The sequence below is a fragment of the Cupressus sempervirens genome, chromosome 5 (genome assembly GCF_028749045.1).
Source record: "Cupressus sempervirens isolate cs-2001-9-10 chromosome 5, ASM2874904v1, whole genome shotgun sequence".
NCBI classification, from domain to species: Eukaryota; Viridiplantae; Streptophyta; class Pinopsida; order Cupressales; family Cupressaceae; genus Cupressus; species Cupressus sempervirens.
In genome coordinates this window covers 840,387,339-840,407,160 of record NC_143122.1, presented here as the reverse complement: position 1 = coordinate 840,407,160, position 19,822 = coordinate 840,387,339, and the positions used below count along the sequence as shown (strand labels likewise).

Here is a 19,822-nt window from a genome sequence, read left to right as displayed (position 1 = left end):
TATATGTATATTTATATTTAATACATCAATTTTTATTACATTCAATTTATTACATTTTAAAATATATATATATAGAATCAACTATATATTTTATTAATTAAATATTAATTATGTATTGTATCGAATTCATCGTTATTGCACTTTCATTTACATTACAACTTTAACAAGTGCCACATAATATATTGTAATAGAAATAAAAAATAGATGTATAATTATAAAAATAGATTTATAATATTTTGCTATGTATTATATAATTTTAGTATTATAAAATAATCTAATATAACTTAGAGATATATTAGTTTGATATGTATTTTTAAAAATAAATATTTTTATTTTATATCTTACATATTTAATATCATATGTATTGAGAGTTAATAAAAAAAAAATTGATAGTAAAAGATAAAAATAATTAGAAGTAATTATTAGAGAAATTTTTATATATATTAAAACTTAATAAACAAGTAAATTTTAATGGTAAAAGATTAAAATAATTAAATGTAAATTTATAAATAACTTCATTAAAAACGTATAAATATTAAATATTAATAAAACATAACAATAAATCAATATGGAATAGGTTCAAATGAGCCAAACATTGTTGTGAAAATTAGAATCAATAATAAATTATATTAATAAATTAATAAATAAATTATATATAAATTAATCAAAAAATAATTCATTATGATTGAAATTAATTCAACTAATCATATCATTCAAAATGAATACAATAGTACTAGCCTAATGTACACTAATGATAACAATATATTTCCAAAACTACTATTATGTCCATAAATTCACTTAGTAAACTACTTGTCGTTTTTCCAAAAATAAATTAATTTTCCACCATTAACAATGGAAGACATCAGCTGAACTCAAGGGCTACATACAATTTGAAGGAAAAAAATTAGTTATTTGAAAACTCAGAATAGAGAACAATATCCAGCAATGAGCAATCTAACATGCATACTTCTTATTTATTAACCAACAATACAACGGAAAGTCTCCAATGCACATTGACCAGACTAAACAAACTCGACAGACTTAACGCTTAAAGGGTACATGAAAGTATTGGAGTATGTAAAATATATGGAATCATATGGTTCCATTGGTCTTCCATAGTTTACTAGACAGTCATCATAAGAAATGCGTCTGAAATACTGAGGATCCACCCACTCCCACGATGCAAACCAACCACAATTCAGATGAATGTTTCTTGGCTTACATTGACCCAAACATGTGTTGATTATTGTAACTGTATATGTCGGAATCCCTGGACCTCCCTCAGAACCCTGTACGATGTATATGTCATCCTGACTGCATATCATGCCTGCAAATTTTGTTTCATAAGAAAACATACATTCATTAGTTCAATCCATTCGTTTAAATCAATAATAACTTTTAATTTCTCTTTGACTGCAGTATGTTACTTGATTACTTGATACCCTGGTATTCTTAATCATTAGATAATTTAATGAGCTTCTAATAAAATTCTATAATGTCTCAATCTAATGCAAGCATGGATTGATTGATACTGAAAAAAAAAGAACATACATGAGCCAGCCAATTTGCGTTCATTGCCATCTCCTGCAAATAAACAAGCAATAGAAACAATAAACTCAATGCCTTAAGAAAAGAAAAAGAAAACCCTAATCTCTTAAGTACTTTATCTATATTATTTCTTCCAACATAGATTTACAATGTCTATGTTTGTTTAATCTCCTATTCCTTTGCTATCTTGCCTACCGCCATGATTTATACATTTTTGCATTGCTGATAGCATTCATCCAACCCTGTATACTTTTGGGTAGATATGAAATATAGCTGGAACAACATAAAACACTGATATATCCCTAATTATGTGGACCAAAGATTACTTCCTAATACTCAAGGAAAATTGGGCACCTTTAGAATAGATGAAGGATAAAATTGTTAAAAATAATGTTTATTATAGTAGATGGGCATTTAATGCACAGTCCAGAATTTTCTACTTGCTTCTTGGAGTCTCTCTCTTTGTGCAAAATGTGAATTTAAAATTATGTAGAAATCTTTAGAGTGCTTCCTTTCTTGAAGCTTCTCAAGAACCCTCTATAAATATGTATGAGCTCTATAAATAGAGCATTCCTCTCAGCTGTAATAACAAGAAGAAACTTTATAGCTCTTTGATATATTTGAGTTTTGCTGCTCTGTTTTTAAGCTCTGTTTTTATACTCTGTTTTTTATTTTTTTGTGCTGCTGTTTTAATTCATCATAGTATCAGAGCATTTTCAGTTCTCTGGGCTGTGAATATATGATGCTTTTGGAATGAATATATGTGTTTTCCTTGTGTGAATCTTTACATTTGCAGGCTGTAACTAAGGAGTGAACAGCAGTTTGGTTTGGGACAAAAAAAACTACATCAAAGGAAGGATATTGCAGCAAAAGAAAAGGTTTTTTTCTTCAACAAATTGGTGAGATTTTTTCAATTTCAAACTTGGGTGTTCAAGTTTTTAAATATCCTTCATTCTCATCCAAAAAAAAGGGAGAGAATTTAACAATGGAATCACTTGGTGTGACTTTGTCTACAGTTAAATTAAATGAAAAAAATTATTATGATTGGGTATCTCATGTTGAAATCACTCTAACCCTTCAAAATTGTTATGGTATTGTGACTGCTAGTGAACAAAGGCCTACGAATCCAGGAAATGATCAAGATAATTGGGATAAAAGGGACAAGAGGGCAGCAACACTAATCAAGCTTACACTTTCAGAAGAAGTTTTTCCAGAAGTTCGTAATGAGAGAAGTGGAGTCAAAGTTTGGGAGATTTTGAAAGATTTATATCAAAATTCAGGTGATGTATGGATCTTATCTCTCACAACTGAATTATACAATTTGAAATTATCAAGCTCACAAGAGATAGTCCCACATTTAAATAAGTTAAAGGAAAAGAAAAATGAGCTTGCTTCTCTTGGAAAAGATATAGATGATAAAGATTTTGTGCAAATTATATTACAAAGTCTTCTAGGATCTTATCAATCATTTATAAGGGGTTTAGATACTGCAGATAAATTAAAAAGTATTAAATTAGAAGAATTGTGTGCTAAGTTGGTTCAAGAAGAGAAAACACAAATTAAAGAAAAAGAATCATTTGATGGTGAATCTCAAGCATTTGTAATGAAAGGAAAACAATATTATAATAAGTCACAAGAAAATGAATCTAAAGAAAGAAATTGGAAGAATGAAAATAAGAGTATTTCATATATAGATCATAATAGAAGTAAATGGAAATGTCATTATTGTGGTAAAATGGGTCATAAGGCAAATGAATGTTTTAAGAAGAAAAGAGATGTAGAAAAGAAAGTAAATAATTATCCAAAATTAGGAGATTCTAAAAGAAATGCATTTTGTGTTGCACTTAAAGAAAATAATACTTTCAAAGAAGATTGGGTTATTGATTCTGGTGCTACACAACACATGTCTCATAATGAGAATCAATTTTAATCAATAAGTGAAAATAATATAGAGAAAATATATTTGGGGGATAATAGTTCTTGAGAAGTTAAAGGGACTGGTAATGTCAAAATTGATAATGGTTTGTTCAACAATGTGAAATTAGTCCCTGAATTAAAAACAAATCTGCTTTCAGTATCTCAAATTGCAAGTCAAGGACATAAAATAGAATTCTACAATGATAAGTGCTTAATCAAGGATGTAAATGATAATTATAGAGTCATTGCAATTGGTAAAATGGAGAATGGATTATATAAATTTCAAGAATTTACTTCTAAATGTGGAGATAAACATATGTGTGCTATTGCCCAATATGATAATATGAGTAGGATATGGCATGAGCGTTTGGGGCACATCAATTTTCAAAGTCTCAAGCTTATGGAGAAATTACAAATGGTGCATGGGCTGCCAAAGATATCATTAAGCCCTAAGGTGTGTGAAGGATGTGCAATGGGAAAACAACATGTGGAAAGTTTCCCTCAAGGTAAATCATGGAGAGCAAAAACTCCTCTACATTTAGTCCATAGTGATGTAATGGGTCCTTTCAAAACATCATCAATTGGAGGATCAAGGTATGCCCTCACTTTTATAGATGATTATAGTAGAAGAATTTGGGTGTATTTTCTACAAAAGAAAGATGAAGTGTTTCAAAAGTTTAAAGAGTTTAAAGCTTTGACTGAAAAACAAAGTGGAAAGTACTTAAAGATACTAAGAACTGATAGAGGGACTGAATACATGAATAAAGCTCTTTTAGATTTTTGTAAAGAACATGGCATTAAAAAAGAATCAACTATCTCTTATTCACCCCAACAAAATGGTGTTGCTGAAAGGAAAAATAGAACTATAATAGAAATGGCTAGGTGCATGCTTCATTCTAGAAATCTAGAAGCTAAATTTTGGGCTGAAGCAGTTCATACTGCCGTATATATCTTGAATAGAACACCTACTAAGGCAGTTTTGAACATAACACCAGAAGAGGCATGGAGTGGAAGAAAGCCCACAGTATCTCATTTTAGAATTTTTGGTTGTAAAGCATATGCTCACATTCCTGATGAAAGGAGGAGCAAACTTGAAAGGAAAAGCGAGAAGTGCATAATGGTTGGATATAGTGAGGAATCGAAAGGATATAGGTTATACAATCCTAGAACTAATGAAATCTATATTAACATAAATGTATGGTTTGATGAAGATGTTAAGAATGATAATTCTCCAACATTATCTTTCTTTCCAATTTTGATTGATGAAGAAAATTCTACTTCTACCAATAGTCAAAGTCAAGGTGTGCAAACCACTACATGGGATGAGACTCAAGAAAGTGATAATGAAAATCCAAAGAAATTTAGAAGCATCAAAGAAATTTATCAAGAAGGTCCTAGATATATATTTGCTAACTATGCTCTTATGACTAAGGTGATGCAGGTTGACACTCCAAACACATATGAAGAAGCAAAAGGAAAAGAAGAATGGGAAGCAGCTATGCAAGAAGAATACAATTCTTTAATGAAGAATGGAACATGGGAACTAACAACACTTCTAGAAGGCAAAAATGTGGTTGGTTGCAAGTGGACCTATAGAACCAAATTCACATCAGATGGAGCTATTGAAAAATACAAAGCAAGGTTAGTGGCTAAAGGTTTCTCACAAGAAGAAGGTATAGACTATATTGAAACCTTTGCTCCAGTAGCTAAGATGACTTCCATTCGTACAATAGTTGCTTTAGCTGCAAAGTTTGGTTGGAAAATTTTTCAAATGGATGTAAAAAGTGCATTTTTGCATGGTGACTTAAAAGAAGAAATTTATATGCAACAACCACCAGGATTTATTAAGTATGGAGAAGAGAATTTGGTGTGTAGATTAAGAAAATCACTCTATGGTCTCAAACAAGCACCAAGGGAATGGTACTCAAAAATTAATAATTACTTCCTAGAAGTTGGATTTAAAAGAAGTAATGCTGATCCAGATGTGTATGTAAAATATTGTGATAATAAGGTTGTTATCATTGTATTGTATGTGGATGACTTGATTATTACAGGAGATCACACACATGATATTGAGATAACTAAAAATCAACTCAAACAAGCTTTCGAAATAACTGATTTAGGACTAATGCACTATTTTTTGGGTATGCAAGTATGGCAAGAAGAAGGAAGAATCATGCTCTCTCAAACTAAATATGCTCTTGATGTACTTAAAAAATTCAATATGAGTGTTTGTAAACCATGTAATACACCATGTGAAATAGGAGTAAAGTTAGGTGCTAACTCTACTCAAAAGAAAGTGGATGGAAAATTATATAGGCAGCTTGTTGGAAATCTTTTGTATCTTACTATAACTAGACCAGATATTGCATATGCAGTTGGTATTGTATCGAGATACATGGCAGATCCACACATTGAACATTGGAAAGCGGCTAAAAGAATATTAAGATATATTAAGGGTACTTACCAGCTTGGCATTGAATACAAATATGGAGGAGAACCTACTTTAGTTGGATATACGGATTCTGATTATGCAGGTGACATTGATGATAGAAAGTCAACTTCAGGATATATCTTCCATCTTGGATCAGGACCGATTTCATGGAGTAGCAAGAAGCAATCAACAGTGTCACTCTCATCTACAAAAGCTGAATATATTGGTTTATCAAAGGCATCTCAAGAAGCATTATGGCTTAGGAGGTTACTTGAAGAATTGCATCATCCACAAGACTCTCCAACAACAATATTTTGTGATAATCAAAGTACTATCAAGCTAGCAAAAAATCCAGTATATCATGCAAGGTCCAAGCATATAGAAGTGCATCATCATTTTGTTCGAGATCTAATTGAAAGACAAGAGGTGGAGCTTCAATTTTGCGGAACAGAAGATCAACTTGTTGATATATTTACAAAAGCATTGTCTATTGTAAAATCTACGAAATTTAGAGATCTATTGCAGCTCAAAGATGTTCCTATTCTCTCCAAATAAACATTATGGGGGGGTGTTAAAAATAATGTTTATTATAGTAGCTGGGCATTTAATGCACAGTCCAGAACTTTCTACTTGCTTCTTGGAACCTCTCTCTTTGTGCAAAATGTGAATTTAAAATTATGTAAAAATCTCTAGAGTGCTTCCTTTCTTGAAGCTTCTCAAAAACCCTCTAGAAATATGTATGAGCTCTATAAATAGAGCATTCCTCTCAGCTGTAATAACAAGAAGAAACTTTATAGCTCTTTGATATATTTGAGTTTTGCTGCTCTGCTTTTAAGCTCTATTTTTAAGCTCTGTTTTTATGCTTTGTTTTTTATTTTTTTGTGCTGTTGTTTTAATTCATCAAAAATGAACTAACCTGAGGAGGAGGGGATACAGAAATTAATTAGAAGGCAAACAACGACATAGCTTCCTGAGAATTCCTTTCGAGCCATTGTCGAACAATTTCAAACCGAGCAAGATTTATTTCTCTCCGCACAACACACACACAAATAAAAAATGGCAAAAGTTATGTAAGACGAGCAACAAGACCAAATAAAGAGAGAGAAGAACCACCGACTAGAAGCCTGTAGTTAATGGGTAGCCATATTAAACAACATTAAATGCTAATATATTGTACATTAACTATGTTTATGGAAAACGTAATATTATTGGAAGTCATTTAATAAATTTATGTAAGGGTAATCCATATCATGGACATTCTATGAATCCTTCTTTTTTTTCATTATAAGCCATTTTAGGGTCCATATACACATCGCCATTCTGATAGACTACCAAAAAAAAAAATCTTCAGTTTCATTTTTATTTTCCAATAATTTTATTTTATCATTGAACTTGTTTTATATAATAATAAATAAGCTCTTTGTAATAAATAAAAGTAATAATAGGTTGTTTGTAATAAATGATAATTATCTTTTAATTAAATATAATTATAATACAATTAATAAAATATATAATTTATTTTAAAATTTAAAATAAATTAAATTAAACAAGATAATTAAAATTAAATGAATGGTCAATGGGCCTTTGGTCTATCAAGAACTTGAAAGGTTAAGAGCCTTTTCAATTTGGTCGAATGGATAACACTTAGTCTTTAGCTCTTAATCAAAGAGGTTAAGTTGTAAGACCGGTGCTACAAATATTTCATGGAGGACCTCCAAGAAAAAAAAACTAAAGTTGTGTTTGAACCCTAGGGCCTTTGACCACTATGCTAATGTGTGAAAATGTGATTGGGTTTAGGTGTTTGATTTATCACCATGACTACCAAAAGTCACACCCGAACTAGATCGAGCAATGGTACGTAGAATGATGGATAGAGGTTGGATCAAATTCTAACACTTCTAACTCAATAGGATGGATACCTTAGAGAATAATGTGAGAGGTTGACATGCCAAGGAGGAAGCATGGAAGAGGGATGAGGATCAACACTTAGAGGCCTTGATCGAGAAAGAGGAGTAGAAGAAGAAGAGAAATGAGGACCAGTTAGCTAAGCCACATAGAAAGAAAGGAGGAGAGAAGAGTAGAAAAAGACATAAGTTGACCATTGAATTGTTGAGAATGTTAATGACAAGATTCAAATTGTAGCTAATTTGAGAAAAGACCTCAAGAAGGTCACCCCTCCTACCTTTAATGGTATAACTTCCAAGGAAGATGTTGAAGCATGGATAACCAATATGGAAAAGTACTTCCTTGTTCAAAATCAATGGGAAATCCAATGCAGTTTGGGCCACATTTTAGTTGGTGGGTGAAGTGGCTATGTGGTGAGAAAATGTGATGGCAAAGAAGAAGTTTCAGCATGGTGAGGTTCCCTGGGATGATTTCTTATAGATTTTCTACAAGAGATGGTTACCTCAACTATTCTATGATAAGAAGTTAGTAGAATTCTACAAGCTAGTATAGGGGGTCATGACAATGATGCAATACCATGAACAGTTATGCCATTTGGTTAAATATGTTCTATAGTATTAGAATGATAAATTGTTCAAGACTAATACATTTTTTATGGGCTTATGACTAGAGATCTACATTAAAATTGAAATGCACAAGCTTGAGACCATGAATTATGCGCTCTGAAAGGCTCTTAAATAAGAATAGAGACTAAAGGATACAACCCTAGCAAAATCATTTAACAATCATAACTTTAAAAGGAAAAATCAAGATGATACGAAAAAGGGGAATGGAAAGAAACAATAGATCTAAAACATGAAAGGAAAAGGGAATGAAAATCCTCACAATAAAAGGAATAATGATAATGGGAACAATAATTGAAGCAATAATAATAAGAATGGTAATTGTAGAAATGGAAATAACAAGAATGAAAACAAAAGGAATTATTATCAAAGAGGATCATGATCGATATATTTTGTATGCAGTGGTGGACATTATGCTGCTAGATTCCCTAAATGTTCTAATAGGAGAAACTTTCAACATAGCATGCATGTTGCAGTTGACCACAAGTAGGAAGACTTATAGGCCATGCCTATTCAGATGTCGAGTAAACTTTTGTTTCAATTCTGATTGATATTGGTGCTACAGAAGACTTTGTAGACCCTAAGATTATGGCTAGAATTCCTTTTAGGGTTGGTTATATGGATGAACTTGGGATTATAGAATATGGTAATAGGGATGAGCATCAAGTAGAGTAATGCTTACTATGGAGTGAATTGGAGCTCCCTAGCTTTTGCAAAGAGGTCAAACTGTATGTGGCTCCTTTGGGCTTGAATGATGTCATTTTAGACATCAATTGGCTAACTTAACATACAATAATAGTTAACTAGAAGGAAAAGGTGATTGAATTCCTTGATGACGTAGGACACTTAGTAGTGTTAAATGGTCTTAAGCACCCACTCAAATTTTGACAAATTTATGCCATGCAATTGAAGAAAACAAGGAGAAAAGGGTGTTAGTTATATGTTTCTCATGTTAAAGACATGGAAGACACTATCCCTCATTTAGAGGAGTATCCTATCTTATAGGAATTTAGGGAACTATTTTCAAATGACTTACGTGAACTACCTTCTAAGAGAGAGTTCAATTTTTCTATCAATCTTGTACCAAGAGCCATACCTTAGTCAAAAGTTCCTTACCATATGATCTCCACAAAAATGTAAAAACTAAATGTACAGTTACAAGAACTTTTATATAAGGGTTTCATCCTTCCTAGTGTATCACCGTGGAAGCTCCTATTATATTTATTAAAAAAATGTGGTACCTTAGGATTGTGCATCAATTATAAAATGTTGAACAAGGTGACCATTAAGAATCAATGTCCCCTCCCACATATTGATGAATTGTTTGATCAAATGAAGAGAGGGACTATAGTATCCAAAATTGACTTAGGATCTAGATATCATCAACTTCAGACTAGGGATGAAGACATACCGAAAATAGCATTCAAAACAAGGCATGGTCTTTGTGAATTTGTGATCTTACCTTTTTGGTTGACAAATGCTCATGTCACTTTCATGAACTTGATAAAAAACATCTTCAAGGACTGTCTTGATAAGTTTGTGGAGATATTTATTAATAACATCCTGATTTACTCCAAGAATTTAGAGGATCATGAAGAACAATGGTGCATAGTTTTGCAACATCTTAGAGAGAGTAAATTGTATGGAAATCTCTCCAAGTGTTCATTTTACCAAAAGCAGATCCATTGCTTGGGTCATATCTTATAAGTGGATGGTATAGATGGACCTTGCAAATATAATAACCATTCTCAAATATCTAACTCCTCAAAATGTGAGTGAAGTTTAGAGTTTTATGGTGCTTGCCAATTATTTCAAGATTTTTGTGGAACATTTTTTAGGATTGCATCTCCTATTAGTTCACTTCAATGAAAGGTAAAGAGACTTGAGTGGATAGAAGCATGTGAAAAGGATTTTTAGTTGTTAAAGAAAAGGCTCACTTCCACTTCTATCTTGATTATATTGGATCCAAATGGACATTTCGTAGTCACAATAGATGTTCCTAGGATAGACTGGATGGTGTACTGATACAAGGTGGAAAAGTGGTAGCCTATGAGTCCAAGAAGCTAAAAAAACTTGAGGTGAATTGTGCTTTGCATGATTTGGAGTTGGTTGCAATATTACATGCTTTGCAGATGTCATAGCATTAATTGTTAGGAAAGCCATTTGAACTTAAGACTAGTCACATGGATGTGAGATACATCTTCACTCAACCCAACCTCAACACTAAGAAGAGGAGATGGTTAGAGTTCCTGGGTGAGTATGATTTTTCCATTGAATGCGTTAGGGAAAAGAGAATAGAGTAGTAGATGCTCTCAGTTGGAGAAGACACCTCACTTCTATTTCTACTTCTAGGACCTGCATGAGGGAGTACATCTTTCAATATCTTCCTAGTGACACTCATTATGAATGGGTGAAGTCGTCATTTTCTACCAACCTATCTGCACCATGTTTCAATAGATATCCTTTGGATGATGATGGTTTAATGAAATAACAGAATGGGATTTATGTTCCTGACCATAAAGGGTTGTACAAAGTGGTCGCTCATTTCATTCCTGGTAGCCTAAAGGATGGGTCATTAGATTTGGCTAAATAAATTGTTTGGGAGGTATTTCAACTCCATGGTGTACTAGAAACCATCATATCCAATAGAGATATGCATATAAATTCAAGGTTTTGGACAACCTTGAATGTATTTCATTGGGTACATACCTAAATTTTTGCACTGCCTGTCATCTTGAGAATGATGGGCAGACTAAGAGGGTGAATCAGGTGCTTGAAGACTTATTGCACATGCATTGCATGGACCAACAACATAAATGGGAGGAGTACCTTCTATTGGTTGGTTTTGCATACAATAACTCTTAGCACTCTTCACTAGGTATGGCACCTTTTGAGGCTAATTATAGGTGTAAGTAGTGTACACCTATTAGCTAGGATAGGGTTGACAACAAGATCATTGTTGGTCCTAAGATGCTGAAGAAAATGGAAGAGAAGATAGTTCTAATTCATAGTTGGCTAAAGGAAGTAGCTAACTAACAAAAAAAGCTACATAGGTACGAAGCATGCCTTCAAGCAGTTTTATTCTAGTGATAAGGTGTTCTTGTGCGTCAAGCCTCAGAAGAGCTCAATCTCATTTGGAAAGGGTTCAAATCTTTCCTTGAGATACATTAGCCCCTTTGATGTGGTAAAGGTCATCAACCTAGTCGCATATCATCTTGCTCTATCACTAGCACTAGCCCGCATACATAGTTTTTTTCAGGTTTCACTACTTAAACCTTATCACCCAAACATGCCTCATATTATTGATTGGCATGCATTGTAGGTGCAGGATCCGGGGGTGGTGGTGGTTCAACCTACCCATCTCCTTGAGTATTGTGCCATCCAGTTAAAAGATAGGGATTTCCTCTAGTATAAGGTCCAATTGGACCAATTTTCCATGGATAGTGCCACCTAGGAGGATGCATAACACATACAAAGATCCTTCTCTAATTTTTTTGTATAGATATGTTATCCGTTTCAGTTTTATTATCAATTTTGGGTGTGTTGTGCGCTCATTTTTGTTGTGATTGACATCGGGATGATGTCTTGTCCTATTGGGGAGGGATGTCATTTATCATCTTTTGATACTTCTAGTTTCCTACTTATGTAGCAACCTTATTGACCTTTGACTTGGTCAACTATGTTTTGAGCACTGATTGAAGTTAATTTTATTGATCTTGTGTTGAATGAAATTATGGGATGCATTGATTAGTATGATTAAGATGTCTAATTTAATACATAGATGTATGTTAAGATCATGATGTTAATGGAATGTTGTTACGTCGTGTCATTATATGAATATGATACTAATGATTAGTTTGGATTAGTTACTATGTTTATCAATTATGATTATGTGAACACTAACACATTCCATGTTTGAGGTTCTAAGTGGTTGCAAGGATGCCGAGATGAGAGTGTGGTCAAGGTAAAGGAGGTCATCTCCTTGAAAGGGGATGGTCGGATGTTTGGGCAGCCCACACACCACCTAGAAATCTAAATTATTTGACTCTATTTTATCTATATTTTATTTCTATCCTATCTTCCTTAACAATAAATAACATAGAATATATTACCATTGAATTCAAATACTAAATTAGAAAATTACATTAGAACCAACAATATGCATTGTTAGTGTTAAATTAAATGTGATTACCTTCATTTTTAGAAAGAGTAGTAAAATATTATTTATGCCATGTGGATAGACATTCGGAAAATTACAAAAAAAATATATAAATGAAGTGTGAATTCTTTTATCAATATAAATGGAAGCGGAAATTAAAAAGAATGAAGTTGTGATCGGATAGGAAAACAATTGGGCCAGTTATGGAATTGGGGCTTTTCTTTATTATATACGATTATGAAATCTTGGAGGGGACACGACGACTGGGAGCTTGAAGAGAACACCAGACTAGGAGAAGGGAAAAGGGTAGAAACAGATAGGAGTGAGCGCAATACATAGGTTCCTTTATTCATACTATTTCTTAATTTGTATGCCTCAAGTCTTGAAATATAAAGAATGTTGTTAGGTATACTAGAAATGACCTTGATTGTTAGCATGAGCATTACTGTATCTGTGATAGATGGCTTTCTAAGCGTCGTCTCCCTGTATGAATGTCAAAGCTCAAAGATTCACGTATGGTCTTGACCTCTTACCACTTAAAGAAATAAGGAGGAAATGAATACTGAGGTACCTAAATCAAAATCCAAGCTATACCTGCGACATTGCTTTTGATGACGGTGCAATGGAAGCCTATAGTTAGAAAATTAGTATAAGCTACACAGTTGAATAGAATGAATGGTTAAATAATCCAAGTATGACTTTAAGCATTTTCTCTAAATGTGGAAGCTATGTAGTGATCCTGTGTCGTTATGCAACCTACATGCACCTGAAAGTGTTGGCCAAATCCTCACAAGGGAGGTTCACGTTTCCTATATACTTGAGCATCCAATTGGGCCTTATGAGCCAGCCAAATGAATCGTATCTGTAGCTAGTGGAACCTAAGTTAATTAATGCAAAAACTCTTGCCATACATTCTGGAAATCATTGTGTGTTGTATATATATGGGTAACAATTAGAAGAACCTGTAGACTGTTGAATCCAAGTGGGCTATAGTAGGTAACATTTTTTTTGAAGTATTGATTTATGTATTCAAATCAGCTCTCAACCACAACAGTAGAAATAGCTGCGAATGACAGTGAATTAACTTGGCAACATGTGTGACTCTATCTGTAAGAGTACAGAAATATGAATCGTTATTTCTTAGTATTATTTATATGTCTGAGACTTATGGAATCATACACTCTACTTCTGATCCTGGATCTAGTGGAGCATTTTATATGTTTTTGGAGTTGTGCAAAGAAGATTGGACCCCCTTTCTTGCATATTTTCTTTTGCCTGTGATTTCTTCTTATTTATATTTTGTTCTATACTGCATGAACAACATTCAATCATATATAGCTTGTCTGTGTGTGAGTTCATCATGTTCCGTAGACACACTTCTCCACTGTTGTTCTTCTATAAACTTAGAACAATCTGGTGTTAATTCTATTAAGTGGGAACATTCTCCTAATTTTCCATTCTAATGTTATTCTATTCCATTAGAATGGGATTGTTGAAGCAACATTTGTGTGACTTTAATGTTATCCAAGGGAATCGCAGGGACTATATGATTTTTTGTATAGAAAGTTGAAGTGTTAGTTTTTTATTAAACTAGAACATATATTGCAAATTGGTGACTCTTTTCTTTTCTTGTAAACTGAGATCTTATATTTGGAGGCATAGCTTAATGTTGTTGTAGCAAGTTTTGGAAATATTAGTTGAACAGCCAAACTATTCTAAATTTTCTTCTATGAACCAAGAATGGAAAACTTTGAGAAGAACTCCATTATTTAGATGCGAAAATTTGGTATGAAACTAAGACTCATTGTTGATTTTCTTAGATCATTGCAAATGTATTTGCACTGTCATGATTGGTATGTGCTTTTCAAATGGCAGTCATCTTTCTAATATAGGATGAAGTATGGATAGACATGTCCCTACATGTCTATTCATTAGCATTTAATTAATATAATACTTGCACTAGAAGGTGCAATGTGTGTAGGGCCCATTTGTCGTTGCACCAAAAGCCATGACTGTTAGTGAACATGGAACACCACATAATTAACCACCTGTGGGCAGGGGAGCACGTCGCATCACCCAACAATCTCCCCCTCGACGCGCATACCAGGTGCTTACGCAGGTCGGGAAGGCACCGGGGAGATTTGAACCCATGACCAGGCCAAAACCAGGCTCTGATACCAATTGTAGAGCCCATTTGTCGTTGCACCAAAAGCCATGACTATTAGTGAACACAGAACACCACATAATTAACCACCTGTGGGCAGGGGAGTGCGTCGCATCACCCAACAATCTCCCCCTCGACGCGCATACCAGGTGCTTACGCGGGTCGGGAAGGCACTGGGGAGATTTGAACCCATGACCAGGCCAAAACCAGACTCTGATACCAATTGTAGGGCCCATTTGCCATTGCACCAAAAGCCATGACTATTAGTGAACATGGAACACCACATAATTAACCACCTGTGGGCAGGGGAGCGCGTCGCATCACCCAACAATGTGTACACCAGAAGGGAAATCTTTCTTGTCCTTACCAAATGTTTTTGTAAGTGTGGGACAACTTACATTAGGATTCTTTGGTATCCTAAATTTTTATATAAGCATATCATTTTTTATTGTTTTCCAATTCAAGAGTTGTATTGGAGACTTTCTACTTCTATCCATACAAGTGAATAGAATCATAGACATAATCTATCTATTTATCTTGAGATAATTACCTAAATTATGTTCTACTCATTTCTTTCTTTAATAAAAAATGGATGTTTGGCTATGTTGTGAGATAAGTAGGTGATACTATTTTAGAAACCCTAACTCACAACTATATTATACTAATTGTAATTAAATTAATATATATTTATAATAATACTCCATTAATAAAAATATTTTTATAGTTTAACCAAACCTTCTTTCATAGTACTTACCATAATTTATACTTCATTTCATACATAAACAAACACAAGACATTTAAAAAAAAAATTAATCTTAATAAATATACTTTAAACCTAAAGAATTAACTAATATATACTTAAATGTATCTAAAGATCTTCTGGATAATTAAATAACATTATTAACAATTTAAAATTAAAAATCTAGTTAACTAATCTAATCTAGTTAATTAAATTCATCTAACATATAATGTGAAAAATAATTCTCTTGATATTTAGCTAACTTTACTTAGTTCATGACCAAATATAAATTAATTGCAAATAGATTTAAGCTTTTAAAGAAACAATATTCTTTACTCTCTAAAAACTAAACTAATAAGAAACTTCCTTTAGAATTAATTTACGAAAATTATTAATCTGAGATTTTAATTCTTAAAAGAGAGGGAATATATTTTGAAGGATAGGAAAAGTAACTTCCAAATTAATGCTCTACAAATACCATTTTTAAGCTAATAGAACAAAATGTTTAAAAGGAAATCAAAGACTCATGTTTTGATTTGGAAAGAAACCAAAATGCGGTATATTAAGTTCTGTGTAGTTAATCAATGGTGACATGCATGATAATATATTTGTCAAATCATAAATTCCCCTAGCTTAGAGTTAAGCTTTCACTAACACTACACTAATTGGCTTATAGGGAGGATTGGCCAAACAATGAAGAAGATTGCCCATTTACTTTTGTAAACTCTTTTAACCTTGAGAGAGTACAATGAGAATTCATACTGGCAGAATGAATACAATGCCATTTTCATCAAAAGAATTATATAGAGGAGTTTTTTGGCAAAGCCACAATATAGGGATATTTATACATGTAGTCCATAGAGGTATTCAAGCATGTAGCCCAAAACAAGTTCACCAATGTTCACAGATAGGGCCAATACATTCAATTACTTAAGTTAAACTTATCAAGATTTCTTCTCACATTTAATTACATGTTCACATATGGATCAAAAGAATGAATGAATTAATGCAAGAATGGGAACCTGGTTTGCACTTATCTAAAGTTGGTGCCCCAATTTCTCCTTTAGATAGCTTTGTTATTTTCCAACTCTGTGTGTTCTTTGTTTTCTTTCCCAAACACTACCATAATCAATAGAATCAAGTATGTTCTATGATCAAATGCTTATCAAAGATTCTACAAAAATGAAGCACGCTGACCACTGATAGACAAGGAGATTCTCAAGGATAAATGGTTTTCCTTGATAAAACTAAGTCTTGCAAGTCATCCAAACTTTCAACTATGTCAAGCAATGGTAATGAAATCCTCAGGTCATGGAAGTGTTGTAGAAGACGACATGATTGATGGTTGGGCATATAGTGTTTACAGATAATTTTGCATGCTGGTTTAGAAGGAGCCTCAGGCAAAGCATATCCAACCATTTGCATAAATAAAATCTTTCCCAATTAAATTAATTACAGCTTGCCTCCATGAACAATCCTCTCCAACAAGCTGCTCAAAACAAAGGAAGAAAGAGGGGAAACAAATCCACAACAAGTAGCCCAAAATAAAAGTTGTTAGTTTACCCTCCAAAAAAATAGTTCTCCACTCTATTAAGAATGTTTTGTAATTGCCACCCCCCTCCTCTTTTTAATTACCACTAATCATCTTTTAATAACCCAAATACATGAGAAGATGGAGAGAATAATTGATCCTCCACATTTTGGGATTAATTTCATGCGATAATTTTCATAAAGAGTATTTTTTTGTTGACAAATCCATGTGGTAATATGAATACCGATTAATTGGGATATGCAAATGAGAGTTGTGATAGATGGGGAAAGGGAAATTAAAGATTAAGTTATTACTTTAATTTTTTTCACAATTTGACTGATTTTTTCTTTCTGGCCATCACACACTTTTTAGTTCATTTGACAATTTTCATGCTATTGTGTGCCACAATAAATAAATAAATTCCTATCAGTTTAATTAAATATTTAATATATTAATATATATTATATCTCACACTTTTATATATATATATATATATATATATATATATATATATATATATATATATATATATATATATATATATATATATATATATATATATATATATATATAAAGCTACCAAACATTAACACTCCCTCTTAGCAAGTGAGGATAAACAAGATTCATATACAATATGAATAACATATTACCTCAACATAAAAAATGGTTTCTAGAATGTCAACTCATTTGACATTTGAATGAAGTTATAATAAATTCTACAAATACAAGTGATAATTATTTAGAAGTTGTCACTTCCTCATAATGTACACAGGACTTTTAGAATCCCTCTGAATCTAAATCTCCCTCTTTTTCCTACAAGAATGCTCTTGGAAAAGACCAAGATGAATACCTCTTATAATTCTACAAAATGACAATATCATTCTTATAAATATAAATAATATATAATTGAAATGTATACTTTGAACATATATACATATATTTAATTTTCCATATATATACTTTATATCTATATTTTCACCACTATAAAAATACATAAGGGTAGTACTAAAGATAAAAAAAATACTTATCCCATAAGTCATCATTAGTGTCATCCCATTGTGCCTATACATGATTTGTACTCAACTCTTATGGCTCCTTTTTAGAAGCATGGTAAGTTTATTCATAATAAATCTAGCTCCACATTATACACACCAGATTAATGGTGGGTCCAATGTCGATGGTGGTATCATTTGTTCTTCCTCAATTGCATTACGACAAGCACCCGAGTTTTTTTTTTATTCAACTAACCTTCTCTTATTGGCTAGTGGTGGGATTATCTTTCCCATGTGACATTCACCTTGAATCAGGGGTCTTTTAACTGATATCCTTTCTTATCTCTTTCTACTCGTTTGTGAGTCTTAATTTTTTCGAATGTAATTACTCATCATATATTGGTAAACAAATTTAGGGGGTTTGGCCATATAAAATCGAGTTAATATCTTCCATATGATGTTTTCCATAAACCATTCATCTATCCTCCTTGTCTTCCAATGAGGCATGAAGGAATTTACCTAGCCATAATAGTAGCATGATAGTCATAAGTATATAACATGCAATGAACTAGTAGCATTGTTTCTTGGAACATGATGAGTTTGATTCTTATATCATTGATAATAGGATTTTCTTATCCTTGCTTTTAGTACCAATATCACATGGGTCAAATTAAGTGCATCTCTCTTTTTATTTCCCTATGATTGGCAGTAATCACACGAGTGTATTATCCACCATTGGCAGTATATCTACAATCTTCCCATAGTGGTAGTATCCATTTAGATCATTTATCTCTTTCTTTTGTTTGAAATTCAATATATCCTATATTTCTCCCATACACCCAGAGAAAGCTTTGTAAATATAATCCACCATGAGAATAAGTATAGTCCCCCACATAGATCAGCTCGTCCCTATTGCAATCACCATTTCTTTTAGCTTTCTTAACTTTCATCATGGGTTTCCTCCTATAGAGAATAAATTTAGTGTTGCTACACCAACTCTCCAAATACATTTGTTAACTATATGTGTCCTCTGATATCATCATGCTTCTTGAGTAGTTGGAAGGTTTTTGTGAGATACTACATGGTCTCTTTTGTATGGTTTGCAATCTCAAAACTCCTCTTACTTAGACTTCCTTTAACATTGACTTTCTTTTTTATTGTCTACATTCAATCATTAAGAAACTCCTAATGTGTTAGGCATGTATTTCTTACATTTGTAGGTGGCTCTGATACCATGTTGATTTTCTTAGATTGTTGCAAATGTATTTGGACTACCATGATTGACATGTGCTTTTCAAATGGCAGTCATCTCTCTAATATGGGGTGAAGTATGGATAGATAATTCCCTTCATGGGACATGTCTATTCAATATATTAATTAATCTCTCTCTCTCTCTCTCTCTCTCTATATATATATATATATATATATATATATATATATATATAGACCTTATTACTAATTATTAATGACAGATCAAAGTAGGATTGATTTAGTAACAATTCTATTAAGTTTAAAGTTGTATGCCAATGGATTTAGAATATTTGCATAGTGAATGTGTGCTTTAAACTAGTGTTCATGAATCAACAAGATTGTCAAATTGTATGCCTATATGTAGATAGGGAATATGGTACCATGATCAAATATGAAACTATTATTACAATGTCTATTAGAATCCACTATTTCTTGTGATCTGAAATGCACACATTAAAGATATTTCATAAGTTTTATACTTATTTTCCTGAATCCATGCCTATGTGTAGATAGTGCATATGGAATTCATTATTAAATTCCTAAATTATTATTACTTCCT

At 32.5% G+C, this 19,822-nt stretch overlaps 1 protein-coding gene and 1 long non-coding RNA gene across 2 annotated transcripts; one reads left to right on the top strand and one right to left on the bottom strand.

Moving 5' to 3' along the window:
• Window positions 1-1,022: 1,022 nt before the first annotated feature.
• On the bottom strand, window positions 1,023-6,891 carry LOC149558491 (TPD1 protein homolog 1-like). The gene is made up of 3 exons (XM_089786138.1): window positions 6,816-6,891; window positions 1,552-1,584; window positions 1,023-1,327 (listed from the first exon to the last, which is right to left on the bottom strand). The coding sequence occupies exons 1-3, from the start codon at window positions 6,889-6,891 to the stop codon at window positions 1,023-1,025; spliced, it is 414 nt and encodes a 137-aa protein (XP_089642264.1).
• Window positions 2,682-5,491, top strand: LOC149558492 (uncharacterized). Its single transcript, XR_016352466.1, has 2 exons — window positions 2,682-2,828; window positions 4,907-5,491. It is a non-coding gene; the product is annotated as an uncharacterized LOC149558492 (long non-coding RNA).
• Window positions 6,892-19,822: the final 12,931 nt, after the last annotated feature.